At 47.0% G+C, this 25,316-nt stretch overlaps 2 protein-coding genes across 2 annotated transcripts; both read left to right on the top strand.

Moving 5' to 3' along the window:
- Window positions 1–30: 30 nt before the first annotated feature.
- Window positions 31–14,784, top strand: n4bp2 (NEDD4 binding protein 2). The gene is made up of 16 exons (XM_064334923.1): window positions 31–1,159; window positions 2,446–3,462; window positions 3,602–3,730; window positions 4,101–4,189; window positions 4,635–4,711; window positions 5,013–5,174; window positions 5,697–8,155; window positions 8,268–8,353; window positions 8,799–8,844; window positions 9,184–9,407; window positions 9,821–9,942; window positions 10,455–10,578; window positions 10,691–10,873; window positions 11,416–11,584; window positions 12,366–12,489; window positions 13,567–14,784. The coding sequence occupies exons 1-16, from the start codon at window positions 892–894 to the stop codon at window positions 13,610–13,612; spliced, it is 5,325 nt and encodes a 1,774-aa protein (XP_064190993.1). The 5' UTR covers window positions 31–891; the 3' UTR covers window positions 13,613–14,784.
- A 1,628-nt stretch (window positions 14,785–16,412) lies between these two features.
- On the top strand, window positions 16,413–21,909 carry rhoh (ras homolog family member H). The gene is made up of 2 exons (XM_064334922.1): window positions 16,413–16,766; window positions 20,127–21,909. The coding sequence occupies exon 2, from the start codon at window positions 20,482–20,484 to the stop codon at window positions 21,067–21,069; it is 588 nt and encodes a 195-aa protein (XP_064190992.1). The 5' UTR covers window positions 16,413–16,766; window positions 20,127–20,481; the 3' UTR covers window positions 21,070–21,909.
- Window positions 21,910–25,316: the final 3,407 nt, after the last annotated feature.

The following is a 25,316-nucleotide window of genomic DNA, read 5'->3' as shown; positions in this document are numbered from 1 at the left end:
AGAGGGACAGCCGCTTTTTGCCGTAAAGTTTATTGAAGAATTAATTTAGCTGGCGTCTATTGAGAGATTAATTCCCATTAAAATAATTGTTACCGCCCAGCAACGTATTACGCTAACGTTGACAAAACATGCCAGCGTGCTCTGTGGTTTTACCACTAGACTAGAGCTAGCTAGTTAGCTTGCTGACTGTAAAATTGCGTCAGCAGATGACCTTACTGGGTTTAGTCAACGCTGATAACTGTCAACAGTGATAAAGAAAGCATACTATTTGCTTATGTTGTATAGCTACATACAGTATTCATGAAGTAACATCATCAAGCTGCATTAACCGAGTTTGCTAATATTTGGTATCGATAACGTTACACAGCTAAAGGTATACGTTGCTACAGACGGTTTCCATAGTAACTCAAATACATATCATAAATACTACCTATGCTTGGAAACATCTGCACTTCTGTTCTGCTCCTGTAAAATTAAACTCAAATGCCCCACCATCAAGCGACCGCTGAATGATGATTAAAATAATATTTATAAATGGTATCCAGTTGGTAGCCTAAATCGCTCTACGATATATACTGTGTCCTTTGCAGATCAGTTAAATTGGATTACTTGAGGATTTGGGCAAAATCCAAATGTAATTACTAGCAACAGCGACCTACTCTATTATGATCAAAGCCTTGGTTTGCCAACTAATGAATGGGGAATCTCTTGGGCTGCTGTTCAATTTCCATTCGCTTGGTGTGCTGTGACTTAGCCTGCAAGTTACATTGCTTTCCCATGAAAAAAAAAATGGTTTGGCAGATCTTCAGAAGTTAATGGTCTCCGGCTGGTTGGCTCGCTGCTGAAAAAGTGTCAACAGTGGACGAGCGCCCGTGGGCCAACAACAGCGGGATGCCACGAAAAAAGAAAAGTGGCCAGAGTCCCGCCCGAGCTCCGGGGCTGTCTGTTGAGCGCGGAGTCAGCTGGAACAGCGGTCCGTCCGTGGCTGACCAAGCTATGGCAAGAAATGGAAGTAAAAACAGCGACAGTGTGGGTGCTGGGAAGTCAACGAACGTTCGATTTTCGGGGAAAGAAGAGATCGTGAATAAGATGCAGGAAATGTTCTCTCACTTGGACCCCGAAGTTATTTACCTTGTGCTGAACGAGTGCGATTTCCGAGGTAAGTTAGCTAACTCAAAATGTAATGCGGCTAATACGATAGCTTACCCAGTAGCTGTCTGAACTTTGCCAACTTACGGGATTGCTTCCCGAATATGGCCGTGCTATGAAGAGCAGCATACTAGCATATAGCTATCTGCAGTATTGCTTCGATTGCATACTTTTTTACAAAGTATTTTCGGCTAACTTGCTTAGCTTAGCTTGCTAGTACTGTATGATTAATGTTTAGTGTGGCTTAGGCAGGGCCTGTATATGGTTAGCATTGCTAAAATTCCTGCAGCAGCTTTTAACTGTATTCGCTGCAAGTTAAATAACAGCTTATTTGCAATCGCTGATTGTTATTCTTGCTAAGTAGATAGTTGGCTAACAAGCGGGCCCCTGCTGCACCAAGATTGGCCGGCTTGCCTGTTTTCACACGTTTTGTTTTTGTAGCCATGCAGTTTGCTAACTTGTTGCCACTGTTATGTTGAGGACATGGCGGTCGTTTGACATTGTATCCAGATCGCCAAGGCACTTGCACTACTCGTAGAACGTACTGTTGTCGTACCGGTGTCATGTGTTGCTGTTACATAACATTCATAGAGAGAAACTAATGTTTATAACGAGCTGATTTATTAACTCTTTACAATACGATTGACATAGTTTGAGGAAACAAAATCCTTTACCATTTAATTGGAACACGGTTGCAGACTAGCTGACAGAATGCCCCAGGGCCTTATTTACGCTTAGCTTTTTTCCGAATGTTATTCTTCTCCAAGGACTGACATGTTTACAGTGTCAAACAAGGCGTTTACCTACTTTAGCTGTGATGCAAGAGCATGTATGCTGAAGAGGTGTCCACAAATTGAACAAATATTTTTGTTCAGTATAGCTTACGTTTGTGTTCAGGCCATTACAATTTATTAAAGGCAGTTTATTCTGGGTCACTGTGCACATAATGACATTTTTAAAGAAATGACTCTGGTATTCATTTTATGGTTTTGTATGTTATATATTTATGTAGCGTAATCCACCATCCATTTTTGTATCTTAATCTAGCCTATGTATATCAAAATATTGCGAAATTGTTTACTAAGCCCGATTCGAGACTGCATAACATAGACTGCAATATGAAATTAAAAGCCCATCCAGGTAGGTCTTGAAATTTCTATACAGAGCAGTGGGAAGAAGTGCATACCCTCCCTATTTTTGCATTTTCACATTAAAGTTATGGCTATAGGTATGTAATGTTTATTTGTTTACTTGTTTTTAATAACCCATTCTCTCCTCTGCTCTGCTCCTTCCCAGTCGAGCATGCAATGGACTCTCTGCTGGAGCTCTCCGTGGCAGCTGAGGGAACAGCCCCGGGACCTGCTGCTGTCTCAGGGTTCGAGTTGGCGGCGGCGCTCCTGTACGCCAAACCCCAGCAGGACGAGTCCAGCGTAGCAACATCACCCGCCGACGGAGCCCAGGTGCTGGCCGGAGAGAGAGAGGAAGAAGAGGACCTGGACGCCACGGGGAATCGCCTGACGGCGGAATTCGACACGCTCATCGACAGAGAGATGGAGAGCCTCTCGGCGCAGCCGCCGCTGTTCGGCGGCGCGTTTCCGCCCCTCCACCAGGAGGGGGCGCCCCGCCAGGCTCTGCCTGAGCTGCTGCAGTCCAGTGTGGGGCGGGACCAGAGGCCTGGGCTGGGGCAGCCGGTCGAGACCGAGGGGGGAGGCGGCGGGGGTCCCAGGTCACGCTCCCCGCCGAGCGGCCTGAGCTTCTCCGGCCCGCCCCTCCGCCAGCCGCAGCCGGGACTGTTGGACTTCAGCCACCTGGCCGCCGAGTCCGCGAGCCGGTATCCCACGCTGGACCTGGGCAGCCGCGGCCGCCCCTCTGCGTTCCAGGCCTACAAGAAGAGCCCCGGGCCCAGGGGGACCTCCGGTTGCCAGGTCACAGCCAGCAGCCGCGGGGAGGCAGCTTTACCCGAGCCAGGGAGCGGGTCAGCCCTGGGGCAGAGCGCAGAGGGGAAAGAGCCTCTGGCAACCCCATCCCAGTTCTGGAACACGCAGGCTCCGGAGTTCCAGCCCCAGTCCCCAGGTCCGGCCTTCATCACGCCCGTGGTGTTGAACCCCACGCCCTGGAACTCGCAACCCGTGCACTACTTGTTCAACCATGAACCCGCGCAGCAAGCACCCCTGAAACCCGCCGCTACCATCCCAAAATCCTGGGCCCTTACGTGGGCCCCCAGACCCCCGGCTCCTCACAGGACTGCCCGGCTGCAAGGGAAGGTGCTGGTGCTCTTGAGAGGGGCACCTGGGTCAGGAAAATCCACCTTGGCTAGGTAACTGTAAGCCTCCAATCTTAGATTTTTAAAAATATGGTTAGTCTCTGAGTAAGTGCGTTGTAGACCCCATATTTAGATGCTAAGAAAGAGGTGTTTCTGATACCAAGGTGTGGCGCCATCTTGTCATTTTACCCAGGAGCATCCTCATTCAGAACCCTGGTGGTGTGGCGTTGAGCTCAGATGAGTTTTTCAGCCGTGATGGACGCTATTGCTACAACCCAGCTCTGCTAGGGGAGGCACACGAGTGGAACCACAGCAGAGGTATGGTGAATCTTACTCTCGTTATGAAGTCGCATTGTAATGTGACCTGGCTAAAGGGGTAGCTCTGTGTCCACTGTTCTATTATCATCCTTCATTTTTCACAAACGGACATAGCATTTTAACCATCTGACACAAATGGGGAGCGCCATATTTCTTTTAGCAACATTTAACCAATGTTGTCTGCCTAGCAACACCATCATTGATGTGTAGTTGTGATATTAATTTTAATTGGAAATGCCTTGTGTGGCTAGTACGCTGTGTATACATATTTTGATTTTTCTACATGTATAATAACTGTACATAAGCTGACAGAAGAACTGCAGTTGTACAGACTGCCAGTGGAACTGTTCCCTCTCCCTTTTCTCATCAGCCAAGGAGGCCTTTGAAAACAACGTGTCCCCCATCATCATCGACAACACTAACATGCAGAGCTGGGAGATGAAGCCGTACGTGGCTTTGGTAAGTGCCTGAAGTCGCTCGCGCTGTGAAGCTGCTCAAAATCAGGTTTGTTTCTTGGTGAAATGCTTTGTATTACTTGTTTGTTATATCAAACTCAGCACACCACAATAATAAGTCCCGACATCCACATGTAGAATGTTTCATTTAGAATTCAAAGTGAACTTTGTGTGTTTTGGTATCGCTGTTTACATGTAAGAGCTGGTTACTCAGTTTACATCACAGGCGTGTTTCACTCTCTGTAGTGTCTACTCCATTACATGCATTACATTGTGCCAAAACATTTGAATATTTATCCTTAGATACTGGATTTTAAAGAGGATAATTTATTTTTGCTGTGATGACTGGGAAGATGATGATAAGAAGATGATGACACACTGCATGTTATCAGACAGAGTTTAAATGTTAAATGTGTGTATGGTGTCTGTGTGTATCGACTGTTTTACAGGCAAAGCAGCACAATTACAAGGTGATGTTTCGGGAACCAGACACATGGTGGAAATTCAAGCCCAGAGAGCTTGAAAGGTCTGGCTTGAATCTAACTCCCAGATTTCTGTTCTCCTTGCCAGCTCTTTGTACTGTTTTCCCTGTTTGGCACCCTCAGTCTTTTTCAATTTCGGCTCTAGGTTTTGTGTTGTTATGGCTGGCGTGTGAAAGTTCAGTAATTTGTAGCAGATGCAGATTTTGGTCTCTCTCGGACAGGTCTGCCCTCATTGGTAACTTGTCACGTTAGGAAACATTCGAGCAACCTGTAGTTTTGCAGCGTCCCCTCATGTCGGTTCCCCAGTCCTCCTGACCCAGGGTAACCCCTGCGCTGTCCCTCCAGACGCACCAAGCACGGGGTGTCCAAGGAGAAGATCAAGCGCATGCTGGAGCGCTACGAGCGCCATGTCTCCGTCGACTCGGTCATGTGCTCCTTCCACCAGCGGCCCGAGCTGAGCGACAGCGGCCGCATGACCCACCCCCTGCCAGAGACCAGCCTATCACAGTGAGTCTGCAGCAAGCCCCTCCCCTGTACTCTATATGGCCTTCAAAGGCAGCCATGGACTGTTCTGAGAAATCATGGCTACAGTGCAGTGTGTAGTTATCATTCAACATGCTTATCTGTTTTGAACTTTAAACCCTGTTTTTTTCCTGGAAAACTCAATACAGATTTAATAGCAAATCCATGATAATATGTAGCTTTCCAGAGCAAAAGCACAAAACTTCTTTAGGCTTTTGCAAGGAAATGTTTGAGGGAACATATTTTCTGGGTTTTATTAGTTTTTTCTAGTATAGGACAGTCCTTCATGCCTTTTCATTTAAAAATTTCTTCAATATGCATCATGTTTGGAAAATATTTTGAGGTAAAGGAAGTGTTTTTACACTACAGCACTGCCATGTTTCCAGTTGAATAAGCTGGTTACTCATACATATTATATGTCATATGTTTAATATTATAAATTCATACATCATATATTGCTCATATTTATGAGCTCCGGGAAACCCTTCTGGTGTTCTGTTCACACAGGCCTTTGCCGTCCGAGGTGAAGCCCGACCTGGTGGAGGAGCCCCATTTGAGCCTGGGCTCGGCCCAGGGCTACGGCCACACCCAGCTCTTCTCCTCCCTCCCCGACGTGTCATCGGTGGGGCGGGGCTCGGCCCCAGAGGAGAGCCTGGGCGCGGGGAGCAGCGGCGGGAGCAGCGGCAGCAGCAGCCTGCAGGGCTCCAGCGTCTCGCTTCCCTCGCACGACCGCGCCCCGCAGGCAGGCGGGGCCGAGCCGCTGGACTGGGAGCTGGACACACTCCCCGCTCCCGAGCACGGGGGCCGGGCCCCGGACCAGGAGAGGGCCCCGGAGTTCGGCTGGCAGGTCCAGGACAGCGCGGACGAGCGGCCGGTGGCCTTCTCCGAGTCCATCGGCCAGCGGGTGAGGCGCGACCGGGCGCGGCCGAGGCAGGACGGAGCCGGGCAGCCGGGCGGTAGCGACGCCCTCGAGGGAAACGCCGACGGGGGTGAGAGGGAGGAGGAGGCCGCCGTCTCTGACCGCGTGAGGCCGGAGCTGTTGGACTTCGTCGGGGATTGGCCCTCGGAAGGGATGGAGCAGCGGGAGCAGAGGCTGAGGGCTGGGCGGGGGAAGGGGACGCTGCAGGACGGGGAAGACTCGGCAGAGCAGGACGGAAACCAGAGAGCCAAAATGGAGGAAGGAGCCGAACAACATGAGACGTCTTCTGAGTTTCAGAAACTACTGGACCTCTTACAAATCGGCAACGGTTTGTCGCAGAAACAAAGCTTCCCTTCTGCTGGCTCTCCTGTAGATTTTATGCTACGCTGTAGCTCTGAAGACCTAAGTAAAGACCCTGAATCTGGCCACCAGGGGACCCGAAGCCCAACTCCATCCAGCAGGGAGGGTTTGGATCAGAAGGCAGGGAGGGATACCAGGCCAGAACTACTGGATTGCGTTGCAGACTGGACCCTCTCTGACATCACACCTGTCAGGGATACCCCGCAGAGCCTAGCAGAGACTCCTCCTCCTGCCCAAACTGACATCTTCACCCCCAACAGAGGTGCAGAACAGCAGAAGAGCGCCCTAGAGGAGTCAGAGAGCGCCCCTGCGTACAACAGAGACCTAGGATCCGCCAAGCAGAAGGCGGAGCCCCCAGGGGGCGCCGTTGTGTCACCAGTGTCAGGGGGCAGCCAGGAGCGGAGGCTCAGGCAGAGCCGGAGATCGGGGAAGCAGTGCAAGCTGGCCCTCACCTTCACCAGCCCCACCCCCCCCAGGACGCCGGAATCCCCACTGGCACCGCCCCACCCTGTCGCCGTCACCCCGGAGACGCCCGCGCCTCGCCACGCCAGCCGTTCGGCGCAGACGGACCCGCGCGACTTTGCCCTGCTCTGGAGGCTGGACCGATGGCGGGAGGGGGACGCGGCCGCCAACCACCCCGGCGTGAGGGTACTCATGGTGGACAGCTTCCGTTTCCAGCCCTGCTCGCCCGGCGCGCCGGAGCCTCCCGCCCAGCAGGAGGTGCCGTACCGCGCGATGCACGACAAGGGGACCCAGGTGGAGGAGCAGGAGCTGACGAGCGGGGACAGCAGCAAGGCCCAGGACCTGCAGATCCTCAGTCGCCACTTCAAGCTGGTGTCCTACGACACCCTGGAGGACCTGTACGACAAGTGCCACCAGGACATCCAGTGGACCACCAACCTGCTGCTGGACTCCGGGGAGGAGCTGTTCAGGGACGACGAGGACGACCCCTGGTGCGAGGAGGAGCATCCTGCCCTGGGGAGCGGGTTTGAGCCAAAGGCAGATTCACCCAAAGTGTGCGTGGAGAGGGAAACTCCCATCGCGCTAGGTGCTGAGCGTTTGAAAGCCCTCCCTGTCCCTGAGAGCCAGGGTGTGAGAGCAGATGTGAGTTCCGTGGAGGCTGAGATGCGCCCTGTCCCTGAGGAGGGCTCTGGTCCAGAGGAGCCAGCGGTTACTGCAGAGGACCGCAGCGGGGTGGAGGAACCAGCCCCAGGGGCTGAGGAGAACCCTGCGAATGATCCAGGGGAGCTGTATGCAGGCCAGCCCAACGAGGAGCAAGACACCCCCACACAGCTCCCGGACTCCGGGGAAGAAGAGCCTGCGGGGGGGCTGGAGGGGGCGTCGGAGAACCAGGACGACCCTCCTCCAGGTCTGGACTTGGGCTGTCCCGCGTCGGCGGAGGTGCAGCAGGAGGACGGAGGCGCAGCGCTCCTCCGGGAGGAGGAGACGGGTGACCTCCCGTCCCCAGACGAGGTCACCTGGTCGCTGGTCTCCCAGCTGCAGGAGATGAGCAGGAGGGACAGAGAGGAGGAGCGGAAGGAGAGAGAGGGGGAGCGGGAGAGGGAGAGAGCCGACCAGGCCAGGCAGGACCGCCCGTGCCTCAGCATCCAGTCCCTGGAGCTGAAGCTTCCCGCCGAGCTGGCCTTCCAGCTCAGCGAGCTCTTCGGGCCCGTCGGCATCGCCCCAGGTGAAAAGGGAAAAAGGGCGTTAATGGGGGGTTATGTCTGTCCTGGAAGAGCGTGTGATTTCTGTGCCTGGCGTTGGCCTTGCTCACACGGCTGCTGTCTCACTGTGTCCAGGCACGCTGTCTCCAGAGGACTGTTCGGTTCAGATCGACCTGAGCCTGGCCCGGCTCCTGCACCAGAAGTGGAAGGAAACGATCCAAGTATGTGGGCGAGAGTCACGTGTGTATTTTAGCAGATTACCCAAGAGAGGCTGGGCTAAATTTGGCTGTTCTGGCTGGCCATTCACTGTACTGCATACTGTAAGTGCCATTCACATAATCCAACTGCCTCCCCCAATGCACAAAGCGTAGCTGCTTATGGCATTAAGAATTGTTAAATAAAATACCTGTTTTCTTATTGTTTTACCTGTTGAGCACGTTCTTTGTACCCCCAGTATCGCACAGTACAATGCATACGTGCCAATCAATTGTTCACTGGTTTGCAAGACCAATTTTTTTTTACACTTCAGCAGTTTGATCATGTGATCTCTACCTTAACTGAGCTAATTAATGTAACCAGTCCTTTTAGTTCTAAAATGGAGATGAAATACTGCTGACGCTTACGTGTATGTACAACGCAAACTGACGGCCATCACTGTCTCCATAGGAACGCCAGCGGCAGGAAGTGCTCTCTTACCACCTTCTGCAGGAAAGTGAGTAACCGTACCCCTCTGTGGCGTGTTTAAATAATTACAGGCTATTTGGTTGGACATGCAAAGCTCTTACGAATCTGCCTGGCAGTGGATATTCTTGCATTATTAGAAAACGGCTCATTGATTTGAAGCTCCAGTGTGCTGTAATTGCATAATTCACATTATCCCACATTAGGTCACCCTGTGGCTATTCAGGGCCATGGATAGGGACACCTGGAACAGTCAGTTTTACCATTTGTCTCTCTGGCCTTCACTGTGATTGTGTGTTTTATTAATCCCTCCCTCATGCTGCCTGCACATCCCCCCCCCTTCCCTCTTGGCTCCACCCCCATCATGCAGGTTCAGAACACTGGGGAGAGTCCCGTCCAGCCATGGGCGCCCCCGCAGATGGGGCTTGGGCCCCCCACTTCCTGATCGGCACGGACAGCTTCGCGTCCCTCGGCCAATCGGAGGCGGCGGTCGAGAGCTTCCCCTTCATGGACCACTGGAGCACGCCCCAGTCCCACGTCTCTCTGCGGGACATCATGCTGGAGGAGCAGGCTCTGCAGGAGAACGTGGAGAAGGTACCAGACCCGGCCACCAGGGGGCGCCGCTCAGGGAGGCAGAGCGTAGAGGCCAGGCTGTGTTACGGAGTTGTGAACAGCGCCCTCTTGTGGAAACCCTGTATTAAACAAATCTCGTCAGTTGAATATCTGGCTGTGCAAATGGTTGGCAAATGACATGTAAAGCTATATGTCGGGTGACAGCCAGGCACTTTTATAATGCTGTGAACAGAGAGGCAGCTGGCTGAGCTGAGTTGTCAAGGAGATCCTAGCTGAGTGGGGTGGGGTGGGGGTCTCCTTTTCCCCTATTTAAATTCGGTGTGCCGCCATTTCCCCTGCTTTGCACTGCGGCCACTCAGTTTTGTCATGTTGGCGCTGTGAGGAGGCGCGCCCGTTACGAGCGCTCAGTGCTGGAACCCCTCTGCCCACCGCAGGGCAGAGAGAGCCGCGCCGAGGGCCGGAAGGACGGCGCCGCCCTGCTGAAGGAGAGGCAGCTGTGCGCCACGTTCCCCAACATCGACCGCCACTTCCTCAGCGACATCTTCAAGGACCACAAGTGAGCGTCCCGGGACGGCGTGGGTGGGGCTTACAGTGAGACAGCAGGGGGGTGGGGTGGGGGGGGGTGTTTGCAGAGCACTGGTGCATTCTCTCTCTGTATGAATGAGTTAAATGCTCAAATGCTTCATTGGGTTATCCAACAAAACGGAAAGCGGATAAAGTAAAGGTAAAGTAGGAAAAAATTTGTATAGATTGAGAAGTGAGAATTCTGAAGCTACATCTTTATCATATCTCTTTTTAATCATGCCTGACTTCTAGTTTGACTTGCCATAACTTCACTGACCTGATGCTCGTGGCCATGTGTAACTGATACTAAGTGAGTGTTGTGCCTTATCAGACCTGTGTTTTGTCGCTGTTCCAGTGACCTTCGCCGTGCGCTTATCGTACGTCTCTTTGGATAAAAGCGTCTGCTGAATGAAATGTGATGTGAAAGGTCGCGAGGCGGAGCGTGTGTTTGCGGTGAGCGCCAGGGGTCACAGCGGCTCGCCCGTTTCTCGCCCCGTCCGGCAGCTACTCGCTGGAGCAGACCACGCAGTTCCTCAGCTCGCTGCTCGACGAGGAGCCGGTCAGGACGGTGGTCGCCCCGGAGACGGCCCCGCCCAGGGACGCCCAGAGGGCCCGCAGCAAGGAACGGGTATGTCAGAGACCCCTCCTACCCCAACCCAAAAAAAAAACTAAAAACCCTAAACCCCCACCCTCCCAAAAAAAAAACACTGGCACTTCTCCTGTCCCTCCCCCCGATACAGTGGCGCAAGGGGAAGGAGGCGGGGCCGACCGCGCCCGAGTTCCAGGACACGCAGGCCCCGGACTACGAGGACTTCCGCACGGAGGCCACGCTGCAGCGGCGCCGGCAGCAGGACTGCTTCAGCAAGGCGGCCGAGGCCTACAGGCAGGACATGAAGGACGTGGCCAGCTTCTACGCGCAGCAGGTGGGCCGCCGGGGCGGGAAAGGGGCTGGATGCGCCGTGTAGGCCCCGCGGCCTGAGCCCCATGAGGTCACTGACTGGCTGACTGGCTGACTGACTGACTGGTTGGCTGACTGACTGACTGACTGGCTGACTGACTGACTGGTTGGCTGACTGACTGACTGACTGACTGACTGACTGGCTGGCTTGCTGGCTGGCTGACTGGCTGACTGACTGACTGATTGATATACTGACTGACTGACTGATTGACTGGCTGGCTGACTGACTGGCGGGCTGGCTTGCTGGCTGGCTGACTGGCTGACTGACTGGCTGGCTGGCTGGCTGGCTGACTGACTGATTGACTGACTGACTGACTGACTGACTGATTGTGACTGACTGACTGACTGACTGACTGATTGACTGGCTGGCTGACTGACTGGCGGGCTGGCTTGCTGACTGGCTGGCTGGCTGGCTGACGACTGTGATGACTGACTGACTGACTGACTGACTGACTGACTGACTGATTTAATGTATTTTACATACCGTCCGTCTCCTGTGCCGCGCAGGGCCACCTCCATGGGCAGAAGATGAGGGAGGCTAACGACCGCGCCGCCGTGCAGATCTTCGAGCGGGTCAACGCCACGCTGCTGCCGCAGAACATCCTGGACCTGCACGGTCTCCACGTGGACGAGGCCCTCTACCACCTGCAGCGGGTTCTGGAGGAGAAGACCACCGGTAAGAGGGGGCGGGGCGGGGCGGGGCGGGGCAGGGCTTGGGTCCGGGTTCCCCGAAACGCAGGCGGAACCGGTTCCTCTGACAGATCATAGAAAGAGAGAGTCTGTCCAGCAGAGAGGGCCAGGCCAAGGGGTTGGGTTAGTGCCCTGATCCGATGCACTTCAGTCTTTGTTACTGTCATTTTTAAAAGTCATTAATGTGGTTGGAATAATGAATGTAATGAATGACCAAAATGAATGTTTCTAAGTCTAAAAGTTTTGAAATGTTTAACAGCTTTGTTTTAAATAAAATGTATAAGTGACAAGTGTCAGATCTGATGTGATGGGAGTCTGCGTGCCCGCAATAGGCCACAGAGCTGAGGGTGATCAGGGAGAGGATGAGCCAGTGTGTGCTGTCGATGGATCCTGCCGTCGTACGCTAACCCTGGTTCAGTGAGAGCCCTGCTGTGCTGGCCTAGTGCTAATGTGCTGTGTGTGGCGGCGTAGCCTCTGTAGGCCTTAGAGCTTTATCTCCTCTCAGGCAGCCTTCCTGTGTTCAATGCCTCTGAGGATGTCGTGCCTGAGTGTGCAGCTTGGCCCGCGGCTCTGTAGCGAGCGGTCTCTCTCCCTGCATCTGAGAGCGCGAGGCGTTTGTTCGCACGCCTGGCGTTTTCGAAAGGGGCGAAGGCGGCGCCGGCGGCGGCGTTTTCGGCTGCGCCGGTCCCCGCGGGCGCCCCGCCTGCCGCTCGCCTCATCCCCGGTGCCACTAACAACTTCCTGTCCCCCCCCTCCCCCTCCGGTAGAGTGGCGGCAAGGCGGGTGCAGATCTCAACTGTCAGTCATCACGGGAAGGGGGAGCCACAGCCAAGGGGGCGTGGCCCGGATACGGCCCGTAGTCATTGACTACCTCACCAACCACAAATACAAGTGAGAGAGACCCCGCCGTCCCTGTGACCACCTCAACCCCCCCCCCCCCACCTCAACACACCTGGCCACCTCGACACATCCCCATGGCTCTATTAGACAGTGGAGTGTTTGAACTTCATCCTTCATTTGTTTTGAAGTGGCGCTGAAGGCAATACAAAGGCTTACTTTTACATACTTTCACTTACATATTTTACGCATTTGTGCTGCTGGAGGTAGCTTGTTCAGAGGCTGAACCGGACTGGATGTATGCTGTAGGAGCCATTAAAATGTGCCTGTAAGAGGGCAGTCATCAAAGTACCCCCCATCCCATAACAAAAATTATTATTCAGTTCATTTTGTTTATGGAAAGTGATAACAGTATGGTATGTTAATACAGACTTATTTTGATAGAAAAGAGATTCAGTTGAACTGAATTGATCTACAGTAGAGTGCATATGTGGAACCCTACCCAACAGATACCAACACCTTCGGTCTACTTTGACTAACCTTCAGTTAACCTTGACTGTTAACAGAACTGCTGCATGTCGTTCTTGCAGCTGGCTGAGGAAATTCAAAGTCTGAATGACATATTTCTTTTTTGTGGGTACGCGCTCTCATTGGCTGGTGCCTCAGAATAGACAATGAAAGGGTTCCGTTTGCAGAGACAGTGGGGTTGCGTTCCAGCTCAGACGAGGGCCAATGAGACGCATGAACAGTCACGCTGATGTCACTGCCTTCAGTGGGCGGGGACACAGGGCCCATTTTAATGCAACAAGCAGAGATTTAATGTAGGGTATGCCATCCAGTGTGGTGGTCTTTAAACATTGAAAAATTTGCCTTGGAGTGCTAATTGAATAAGCTTTTGTTAAGTTGACTAGTGAGAGTAAAGTTTAGTGAACAAAACCATGTTTGGGTTTAAGTACTCACAGATGTATTGGTGTCGTGTAAAAACTGCCAAAAAGTAGCATTAAGTTGGCAGAGGAGGAAAACAACTGCACATTTTAAATGATGAACATGTGTACCTGATTTCCTTTCTCTCTCTCTCCCCCCCCCCTCCTCCTCTCCCTCTCTCTCCCTCCCTACCACCGGTTTGTTCAGGTTTACGGAGCCAAAGTGTGGACTGGTGCTGGTCACTCTGCACTGAGAAGAGCCTGAAACCCAGCTGCTAATGTGTACATAATGTGTATCTCTCTCACTCTCTCTCCCTCCCTCCCCATCTGTCTCACTCTCTCTCTCCCTCCCCATCTCTCTCTCTCTCTCTCTCTCTCTCTCCCCATCTGTCTCTCTCTCTCACTATCTTCCCCTTACTCTCTTTTTTTGTATAAATAGATTTGTATATTTGCATAGATATATTCATACACAGAAACAGCAGTTATTTTATACTCTCTGATTTTAAGAACCATTTTAGGGCGACGTTATAGCTGGATATGAGCGTATGTGAAGTTGATGTGTGCGCCTGCGTATTAATGCTGAATGTAAGTTATGCCGTTTCTTCTGGCAATTTACCGTTTTAAATCGGCAGCTACAAGGAACATTTGTCTGGAGCCTTGACTTTCCAGTGAGACATGCCAGTTTTACAGGGACACTTGGGTGTTATTTATCATGGTGGTTTTCCATTGTAGCAGTGAATGATTTAAAGTCTGTCTTTAAAAAAAAATTTTCAGTGCAGAAGGCATTTAAATGGTTATGGTTTTAAGAATCCAGAGTTTTGAATATTCTACATTGCACTACTTCTACACAGTTAAATAGATTGAAAAAAGAATGTAATTTATCTGTATAAAAACGTATTCTTATTTTTATGACTATTTTTGCGAGGATTATTATTATTACTGTAATTCCTGCTAATTTAAGTGCTTAAATGTTTCATATTTAAGAGGCTCTAGAAGTGTAAGACAGGCTGAGCTTGGCTTTATATACGGAGGACTGTTGTAATGATTGGCAGCTGTCACTTTGATGCAACATGTTCCCCTTTGTGATCTCTTGATCCTGCGACCTCTTTTGGTGGTTTTGCAGATCTTCAGCTGTACTAACCTTAGTATCCCCTTAATGGGTCTTCACTAAAACCTGGAAAGTCTTAACTTGACTTTTTTTTTTGTTTGTTTGTTTAAAAAATTGCTTTGAATGCTTCTCAAGTGCTTGCGCGGATTCAACCTATTTCATGAGTCACATTTTATCGGAGACAAAGGTGATTACAGCCGTCATATGTGTTTTGTTTTTTTCAGTACACTTTAAAAGATGGGAGTTATATTTTCAATTTTTTTACATATGTTTATTATCTTTGTTTAGAAATAAAAATGATTATAAATCGTTTATTTATATTATGACTATGCTGTTTTTTTTTATTGAAAGTGATGTTTGAGCTTTAATTTTGAAATTCAAATGAACCCTAGTGGTAGATCCTTTCCCCCCAATTTAAGATGTTTAGTACATATTAATACAGTGCCATGAAAAATTACATTTCAACATGATATGGGTGTTGGAGTCATTAAATGTGTTTCGTGTTTACTCAGTTTTCCTTTGTCTAATATTACATTTTGTCTAAAGATCTGAAACCATTCAGTGTGACAAATATGAAATAATAGAGTAAATCAGGAAAGGGCCAAATGCTTTTTCACGGCACTGTACAATGTGTGGCCATTTTCCTGCAAGAGACTTTCCCACTCTTTGTGCTTTATTCTGGCATTGTGCACCAGGGAGAGAACTTCATAGGGTCTACATGCAAAAATGTACTGCTGCTTTTAAAGAGGGATAAGGAAACCTCCAAATTACTGCCACATTACAAAGAAGGAATCACACTAAAATCAGTAATTTCGAAATAATGAAATCTCTTCTATGACTTGATGTGTACTGGGTGAGTGCAAACTTTGCAATTCCCTGTTTTGTTAGCCAAAACCCTGTCCTATTGTGCATGGTACTGAACAGAGATATGACACAAAGGTGCATTCATCTTGAAAATAGTCATTTAAAAACTAGGTCATTCTCAAAAATATATCCTTTTTGCCTGGGAGTGGCGCCAGAACAGCGCTTATCAATATGGAGGTGATTCTAGGCTCATGCACGCGCATATTTGTGCTTTTCTGGATTGCTTGCTAATTGAGTAACTCTCTCCTTTAGACTACGTTTTTGATGCAGAAGAGATGGAGAAGGGCAGATCAATGAGCCTCAATGGCAACAAGTATATGCATGTAATGAAGCTGGGAGTTGTTTTAGGTGCTGACTGGCTTTATACCATCTGATAATGACCAAATTAGGGCCGTTTCTTACACCCGGTGCGGCAAAGGTGCTGGTGTCAACAGCAGGCTTGACTGTTGTAACGCACTTATGTGTGGTGCTAAACAAACTGTTCAACGACTGCAACTGTTACCGAACGTAGCAGGCTGAATACAGACGAGAACAAGAAAATAAAATCCCATGTTACCCCTGCATTTATGTGCACTGGTCGGACATTATTTTTTGAATGGATGTTTTTACATTATGGTTTACCACCTACATGTATACATTAATCCCTGGCCAGCGTTCCAAATGTTACATCTAAAGTAAATGATATATTGACTGTCTCGCTGTGGGTATACGTACATACTATAGTAGTTAAGGAGCCTTTGCAGAGGGACACTGGTGTCTTACTCCGGTCTGCTTCAGTAAAATATAAAGGTGTAAAAACTAGAGAAATAGGCCTCTCATCTTGGAAATTTAGTGTTTAAGGCTTTATTGTGTCTCCATCCTTTGTTATTATTCTACTGTCGTCTATACGACCTAAAAGTTCATAATGTAATTCCACTAAACATTTCATAAACGTGATGTATAAAGCCTTCTCTTTTGCTCGCATGGCAATCGATCTACGCACTAGTTGCTTGACTGTGGAACACACGCAATTTTCGCTATCGACTTGAGAGCAAAGTTGACTTAAAAGAACTACGTTGCCTACACACCTTCAGATAACTGAACGGATGCCGCAGGATGATGCACGCTTGAGGGAAAAAAAACTCACTTCCCCTTTAGTTTTTCAGTCTTCTCGGTAGCATTTAGTGGCACGGACGCTGAAATGGTGGTGAGATGAACAAGCGCATCCTATAGCGTCTTCAGGTGTAATATAACAACGCACACATTTATTAAATCTCTTTCCGAGACTGAGGATTTAACGCAAAGCGTGCCTGTGATCTGATTTTTCACGTTAAAGGCAATACTGTGAATCATCGTCGCACTTTCTTTGGTGACATTCTTCGACGTCGTACTTGAACCGGGCTCCATCATCTCGCGCATCATCAACGCAGAGTTACACCGTGACAGCAGTTGAAGCGGTAAGGTCGATTTAATCACAAGTAAAAAAGATGAAGATGGAACGCGAGCTTCCACTCTTTGATTTTACACGGTTTATGAGTAGAAATTCATCAAGATCAAGCTGACTGTATAATTACAAAATTATTGATAAAAAATTACAAAATGATGGTATAATTACATTATTGTATTTGCGTTGTGTTACATTCATGAATTTAGAGTTTGAGGCTGTTTGTAAGTTATATCAAATATTATTTTGAAAAGAATAAAAATAAAATCCTTGCTGGGACAATGCGACTAGTGGTAAATGGCGTACGTATACAGGCCTGTTAACACTCATGATGCGGGCCTACAGAATCGCCTTGCTCTTTTAAATTGCAATTAATGAAATTACACTTTCTTAAGGCCAAAGATATTTGTTAACCCATTATTGCACGTATAATCAATTAATTAAAACCCTAGTCACTCCCTTGAAATTTGTTTTTAAAGATATGATTGAGAATCGGATCAGTGTACACAAAGGTAAGAAGAATTCAAAGTTTAATCACAAGAAATAAATATCGTAATAGTAACTATAGAATCTAATAGAAGTCTATAGTAATAGAATCTGAAACGGATATTAGTCTACAGATACTGTTATCTCCAAGCAGAGGTGGACAAAGCTCAAAAGAAGTCAAAACTCTAATGACTGGAAGCGTGGGGGGGACAATCATGTTCAAATTTCAACAGCATACAGTTTTTAGGTATTCTGTGCATACAGGAAATCAAATATTGTACGTGAGAAATGTCCATACAGTCTGTTTTCCAGTTGCTGACATTCCCCAAAATGGTGTTTCTGATGTTGATAAACCCACCTGCTTCACATCAATGTTGTGTTATCTGTTTTTTAAATTTTTTTATTTGAATGCAGTCTATAATTTTAAACGTATGGTAGCAACTGTTATAGAAATGATGGTTATATAAGTAGACCTACCAGGTTACATCATTCGTGTGTTACATTATTTTGTCATTTATTTGTTGAGATACATAAATAATATCACTAATAACCAGTGAGTTTGAATTTTGGTGTACATCCCTAATGAAGTAGAACGGTTAGTTTGGTAGTGTCGTACAGATTATTACATCCATCTCTAACTCTTTTCAATGGGAAATCATTGTTTAATTGTGAATTTAGTTTAGCTTTTGGACACAAGAGATGTTTTCTAAGGCCGAAGACTGATCTCTAATTGATATGGGCTCAAAGTCAGCCTATTTATGGACAACTGACGGATGAAAATATACTTGCAAATATTGTAATTTAATGTAGTGAAGAAATATGAAAATGACTAATAAAGTAACAATAGTGACATTTATAGGTGCTATTATAATGAACTGAAATGAAATACCAAGCAAAAATGGTGATCGTATATCGCTTTATACTTCAGTCACAAACACAACATTTACCACCACCATTCAGTAAACTAAACTTATTTATTCATAATAGGCACTGTTCTAGCTTTTTGACCTTTTTCCTTTTAAGTTATCATAGGCTCAGATGCAAAATACTTCTTGTTCATCGAAAAATGTATTTACTCATTTTGATTCTGTGGATTGTATGAACCCAAACTGTTCAGCCACAAGGTAGCTCAAAACAAAAACCAAACTTGAATTGCCGTTTCATTCTTATGATGCAGTAATGCTGGGACATAATATAAATAAGATATGTAAAATGGAAATCCCTAACAGTTTATCATTACATTCCAACCCAAAAGCAAGACATCACCAAAAAGCTAAACCTTCATTTTGGACCCATTCAAAGCTCAGTCACTGTATCCATCATGTCTAGTCCAAACTTGATTCCTATTTGTTTTTGTCTTGAATTGAAAACCGTACAGGTGTTGTTTTCATGTTTAAACAGAAAGAAACTGTGCTGTTTTTTGTGATTTTTGGACCGTGCCGTGTCACTTTCATGCTCGGTTGACTTGCAGCTGTTGCCAAAACAACAACATTACTAAAGCTCGCCAAGGCCATTGCCCATCTGTGTATCTACTTTTGTGAAAAAGAGAAATTACATTAGACCCGCAACAAGTAGTGTTGCAGGTGCTTCTAACATGAGAGGGACCTGGAAGGCAGAATTGTTTTTAACCAAGATTTAATTTTTGATTTGGATTTTAGTGTCATCATCGTCAAGTAGTTTGATGAAAATATATATTTTTTAAATGTCTAATGTGTGCTACATAGTGGATCAGAAGATTCCCAGTGAATCCATCCATTAGCTTTCCCCATTAGCATGCAAGTTTTGAGCAGATTAAGCTTCTGAAGTGAGTGAAGTGAATAAAATCATTAAGGGGGCTGAGATTCAGGCCCAGAGTATAGATTCTGGTGGCATCAGTAGAGACGCATAGTGACAGATTTGTTTTAAGGCAAAACATCGACAGTTTACGGTTCCGTTATAAAAATTCAAACCAAAGTTTAAAAAAGGTTCGTTAAACGGAGCGAGGCTTTGTAAACAGGCTGCCATGGGGCGCAGGCATGTAGATCGAGCGAGAACATAGGAGAAGCGAGAGCGGTGCGTGCGTGCTTAAGTGTGTGGAACGGATAAGAGAGTGGAATCTCAGTGTTACCAGTGCTGTCAGTTAATATCTAGGCTTCATTTAGTGTGTCATTAAGAAACAATGGCATTAGCACAATTATGAGCATACCAGGTTCAACCAGATCGGGCTTTTCTTAGAATCCTATTCAATACTACATATGTCTGACCAAGACCGTTCCACCCAATGTTCTCTTCTGGCAAAAGATTTGACAGACCTAAGTACACAATAGTGCACGTGGTTGAAGACAGGACGGACACATGTACTCTCCAGATTCATACCTTTACGAATATGCATGTGATGTGCATCTGGCAATTGCATCCTTAGCGGAGTATAACCTACTGTAAATGTGTCGGTGCAGCAATATGAGCTGTATGTATTCTCAAGTACCATACCATATGCAATTACACGGCCTTGTTTTAGGAAAGAAGCACTGTGCCAGCGGGGAATTAGCATGCCTATCTTGTTATTTGTCTATGCAGTGGTTGTTCAGTTTTTTTAAAAATTCTGAGTCATGTGTTTTAACCTTTAAGGGTTAAAAAAAAAATCATAGATCATATTTTATTCATCTTCAGGACAATTATAATATTGATGTGCATGTGTCAAGTGCTGTGTGACGCAGTTTTAAAAGGAAATATATGAAATTTCCACAGAAAGGAAATATTTGAAATTGCTTAAAATTATGATTTTATTTTTCAGCAGTGTCAGCTAAAAAACAAAAAACAAAAAAAAGATTGCAGGCAGGAAACCAGTATCACTGAAATACCCTTCTGGCCTTGTCTCCACTGACCACCCTTTATCTCCTTTTTACAGATAAACTTGCTCATTGGCTATGAAGAATCAGGTGCCCCCCCTGCAAAATATTCTATCTGGATAATGATTTAAGTTTGTGACATATGCAGCACCTGTGGGGGATTGTAGCATCTAAAGGGAACTGAAATTTCTAACCAAAACAAGCTCCGCAGTTGATTTTGACTGATGCTGATTTTGACGGGCATGTTATGGTAGTCAAAATTTAGAAAAAAAAAAAAAAAAAAAAACAGAAGAAAAAGAAAGACAAACTCTGCCTCAGATATGACCAGAGTCGATGTCTCACGCCCATGAATTGGAGTTGCTCGGAGGGCTCGACCAATAGCGGCACGGATCAGGCCTGAAAACGCGCTGAGCGATGAACGGGCTGACGGATACCTCGGTGAAGTGCGTGCTGGTGGGCGACACGGCGGTGGGCAAGACCGCCCTGCTGGTGCGCTTCACATCGGAGACCTTCCCCGAGAGCTACAAGCCCACCGTGTACGAGAACACGGGCGTGGAGGTCTTCATGGACGGCGTCCAGATCAGCCTGGGTCTGTGGGACACCGCCGGCAACGACACCTTTCGCGGGATCCGGCCCATGTCCTACCAGCAGGCGGACGTGGTGCTGCTCTGCTACTCGGTGGCCAACCACACCTCCTTCGCCAACGTGCGGCACAAGTGGATCTGCGAGGTGCGGGAGCACCTGCCCCAGGTGCCGGTGCTGGTTGTGGCCACGCAGACGGACCAGCGGGAGATGGGGCCGCACCGGGCCAACTGCCTGTCCTCCTCCGAGGGCAAGAGGCTGGCCCAGGACCTCCGGGCCAAGGGCTACCTGGAGTGCTCGGCGATTAGCAACCGGGGGGTGCAGCAGGTGTTCGAGTGCGCCGTCCGGACGGCCATCAACAAGGCCCGAAAACGGGAGCGAAGGAGGCTGTTCGATATCAACCAGTGCAAGATATTTTAACCCCCACCTCCCACCCAGCTCCTTCCCCTCCACACACCAAAAAAAAAAAAAGAATGATTCCAGATATTCTAATTCTGTATTTTCTGTGTGTCCTTGTATGTGGGCAGTAGACATTTACCTTGTGGATTTAATGCTTTGTGTTTGCAAGAACTGAGAAAAAGAAAATTGGTGGTGATTGGATTTTGAGCAGGAGACGGCATATGGTGCACATAGGCTGTACTTAATTATATCTCCTCCTGTATGACTCCAATTCTATGGATGTCCTGGGACTGGTCACTCTCTAATGTACAAGAGGACGTATACTGAGGAAATGCTGTGGGAACACAGGTAACTTCTACCTTTGTAATTACACTTGACCAATAACAGATATTATTTATTTGATGTTTTCTGCTGTCTAATGAAACAATGCAGATCCTGGTGTGAATACGCAGAATCTTTGCTGTATGTTTGAAAATCTAGGTTTTTTAAGATTTCTAAACATTTTTGTTTACTTCTGTGCAGTATCACTGTCTCTAAGGGCTGTAAACAGGTGACAGTACTCAATGGCTGTTTTATGATAAAGAAATAATTACCGTACCATTGGATCTGCTTCAGTGAGTTTCAGCTGACTTGACCTGATAAGTATTTTAACTTTGAAGAGGAAGTAGATGCGCAAGTTTAGTTTTCTGTTAAAAACACATGATGCACTCTGCCTAAAATGTGACATGCTGTGAAGAATGCAATGTTATCAGAGATTATTGGGTTTATATTGGGATTATTTAGTTCAGAAAATATTACAATACTGAAGCAGAAATTGTGAATCTCTGAAAAATAACCGATTAAACGTCATCTTTGAGAGAATGCCATTTTGTGAACAGCCTTGTTTGTGGTATGATACAATGCTATTTAAGGCCTAAAATCTGCATGGCAGCTTGGGGATGAACCAGCTTCCTGATAAAGTTTAAGCTTCACAACAGTATATTGTAAGAATTAGGAACAGGAGCTTAGTGCAGGCTGATACATAGACAGATATATTTTGAAATGCCGGCCTGTAGTCACAGGCATTATAGGTTTTTAACATTACTCCAATTTTAGGAATAAAATACAACTTTTGTGTGAAATGAAAGCAGAGTATATTTATTTCCAACCGGCATAATTAGCTGTATTTGTATGCAGCTTGTGAAATAAGCTGTAGCTTGCACAGCACAATACAGCTAGAAAGTACAGTATATTTGAAGGTACGATGTATTTGAATTCGCGGTGTATTTTAAAATATGGTATCACACCCTGACTCTTGCTTATTAAATGGATAAATGGTGTCCCTAGAATGCAATGTGCTTTAATTACAAACTTATACGGACATCTCAGGATAAAAAGGCACAAAAATTTGTTACATTTAAGACAAAGTGGTTGGTGCAGTAACTGTGTATTTTGTGGGCATTTCAGAGAAATGTTAACGGTCGCCTAATAACAGGTGACTGAACCTAAGTATAATTCCTTTCACCGTAGTCTATAGTCAACGTCCGAATGTCCCCCTGTGGTCTACATTTCTGTTGAGAACGAGCATGTGACCTCACAGCCCCTTTACCCACACACAGATGTGGCCTCACCTGTGGTTGCTCATGTAGCCTGAGGTGAGCAGTCTCAATTTCCCAGTTGTGCATGACCGCATGGAGCTACCAGCTAAAGTCAGCACTGGGTTGTATTCGGATTTGATTCAAAGCTGTAAGACTGATCCGTGCACCACAGTGTGGTGCCATACCCGAATTAACCATCCAGCAGCTCCTGTAGGGGTTGTGTGAAAAATTCACTCCCGAATCTTTATTTAATAACACCAAAAGTTGAACTTTCGCCTGTACCTTATGACTGAGGTAAAAGTATTCTTTTGTTGGGAAATGAAATGTAAATTAGCAAACATTTTCATGAGAGTGCCCTATAATCCGTATCATCAGAAGCTTCGATTATTGACAATCAGGGTTTGTGGAAACCAATGGAAACGCCTGTCCAGTGTTAGAGGGTACAATTTAATATAGATCTGTCTGGGGGTAATTTGTGTTTTCTGTACTTCTGTGTCCAGATTCAGGAAAGAAAAAAGTTCTCCCTGTTATTTTGTTCCAATCTCCTGGACTTGCTAATTAGCTCAATTCTTCAGCCAGGAGGTAGAACTAATTAGAGAAATCAGGTTGGCTCAGTTCACAGGTGGAAGAAACGCATGATAAGACTTTTACTTTCTCACCCCTGGATGTTCCACCTCCGCCATTGTCCCAAGCCAGAAACGACACTGCCAGGCACCGCGTTCAGTAATAAACACGGTGACCAGAAGCTGGAAATATCGAAAGCCCACACACGTTCGACTGAAACTCGTCTTTCTTTTTTTTCTGTCACGGAGCCAACGGCAGCCGGCTCATCGCACACTGCATGTCTTCTGCGCTCAAAGCAGACAGGAAGTGGGAGGGAGGCGCGCCCGTGACGTGGTGACCCCGGGGAAGGCGGGCGGAGTTTCTGTTGCCCCCAGAGGTGTTCTGGTTAACCGCATGGCAGCGCATACAGTCACCAGGTTTTTGCATTAAACCCGGCTTCGCACACGTTTATGTGCTGTTTCATTGGACCTGAACAGGAAATCCAGCGCTGTTGCTTATTGTCATCTTTAATAAACTTCCGTAAGTATCATGGCAACAGAGGGAGAGTCAGAACATGATCTGGGATACTGACAGGTAGTTTCGAAAAACCACCATTTTAATAGACACGTCACGCCTGGTGTGAACCTGAAATTAAGTTTGGGTTTTCAGGAATGTATTTATTTATTTATTTAACCCTTATTTAACCAGGTAAAAGTGATTGAGAACAAATTCTCATTTACAACACTGAAGGAATACAGTACATTGTCAATAAATTGAAATTGAACTTCAAGGAATGTGTTTAAACTTGAATGTACTGAATGGCAATTATAAGGATGATTTATATAACCTTGGTATGTCCAACCAAACACTTTCCCAGGGTTTGTGTTTCTCACTGCCCTTAATGTGTTCAATGCTGTTGTAAATGCCACTGTTTGAGCCTTGGTGTGCAGCTTTTTAAATTTATTATTATTATTATTTTTTTACTGTTCTCTATGTACAACCTGCTCATTGGTGGGGAACAGTCACATGGCTCCATTTCCAGGAGCACGCCTGAGTTTTTCGTGCGGTTCCTGGATCGCGTCTTCGTTTGTTTCAGAGCGAGCTGGCAGCGAACCCACATCCCATCGCGGCTCTCTCTGCAGCTCAGGCCTAGCAGCTCTCTTCTGTTCTGTGCGCAAACGAAAAAAAGGGCAAACACCTCTCCTTCATCTCCCCTGCTCCCTAAAGCCAGTGTGCCAGCAACAGACCACTTCTTGAGTCAGCATGCATTGGCACTAATTACAAAATCTACAAGTACTTCATAGAGAATTTATGTGCCAGTCCTGTCACTTGTATGTTTTTAGGACGAGTGGTAGATGCTAGGATGTTAGCAGTCTTGTTTGAGACCATTTACCTCGGTGGAACGTCTAATGCTGGCAAGTTCACTTCAGAAATATGTGTGTGGATGGGAAGACCCTGTGACCATGTGTGTTCATTTTGAGGTTGCTGATTTAACAGGAACCAAACGGTATGAGATATGACACAAAAGGGAGACATGTTCGATGACATAATTGCGGTTGACTGGCCTTTAAGGCAGGACGTCTTCTGAGAAGCAAGAGAAGATAAACCACAAAAAACGTAATTACCGTCAAACCTAAAAAATTTTGAAATACCAATTACAGCAGGTGCGCATAAAGCAGAGTTCAAATTTGAGGACATAGCATCATTTGCATTTTAGCATACAGCATACAGCAGTGTTGGAGGTATAGCAGAACACAGCTGCTGAGAAAATAACAGAAAAGTATAAGTACAGTTTTGCATTACATTACATTACAATCAGTTGACAGACGCTTTTATCCAGAACAGAAGTGGCGAACATCCAAAAATGCCTTATCACCAAGGAGGCACTGGGGCCCGTTTATAATCAATAGGTGCAATGTCAAGCTAACAAACAAGAATTTTAATGTGACTAAAGAAAGTACCACTAGACAGATAGCATATTGAGACACAGCTATTACTGTAACATCATACAAAAGTAAGTCAAAAGAAAGAAAGAAAGAGAGAGAAAGGTTATGTAAAGGGGGTCAGGGGACCCATGGTGCAATCTGAAAAGGTGAGTCTTCATACCCTCATACACATTCATCCTGGCATGCTTAAATAACCTAAGCT

This window comes from Anguilla rostrata, chromosome 5, assembly GCF_018555375.3.
Source record: "Anguilla rostrata isolate EN2019 chromosome 5, ASM1855537v3, whole genome shotgun sequence".
Taxonomy (NCBI): domain Eukaryota; kingdom Metazoa; phylum Chordata; class Actinopteri; order Anguilliformes; family Anguillidae; genus Anguilla; species Anguilla rostrata.
This window is presented reverse-complemented; position numbering and strand designations above follow the sequence as displayed.

What these genes read in the sequence shown, in the direction of transcription:
- n4bp2 (XM_064334923.1), top strand. Translation starts at nt 892, where the DNA reads ATGCCACGAAAAAAGAAAAGTGGCCAGAGTCCCGCCCGAGCTCCGGGG. An exon ending in CCAGAGACCAGCCTATCACA is followed by an intron (nt 5,175 to 5,696) that starts GTGAGTCTGCAG and finishes CTGTTCACACAG; the next exon opens with GCCTTTGCCGTCCGAGGTGA. An exon ending in GACATCTTCAAGGACCACAA is followed by an intron (nt 9,943 to 10,454) that starts GTGAGCGTCCCG and finishes CCCGTCCGGCAG; the next exon opens with CTACTCGCTGGAGCAGACCA.
- rhoh (XM_064334922.1), top strand. Translation starts at nt 20,482, where the DNA reads ATGAACGGGCTGACGGATACCTCGGTGAAGTGCGTGCTGGTGGGCGAC.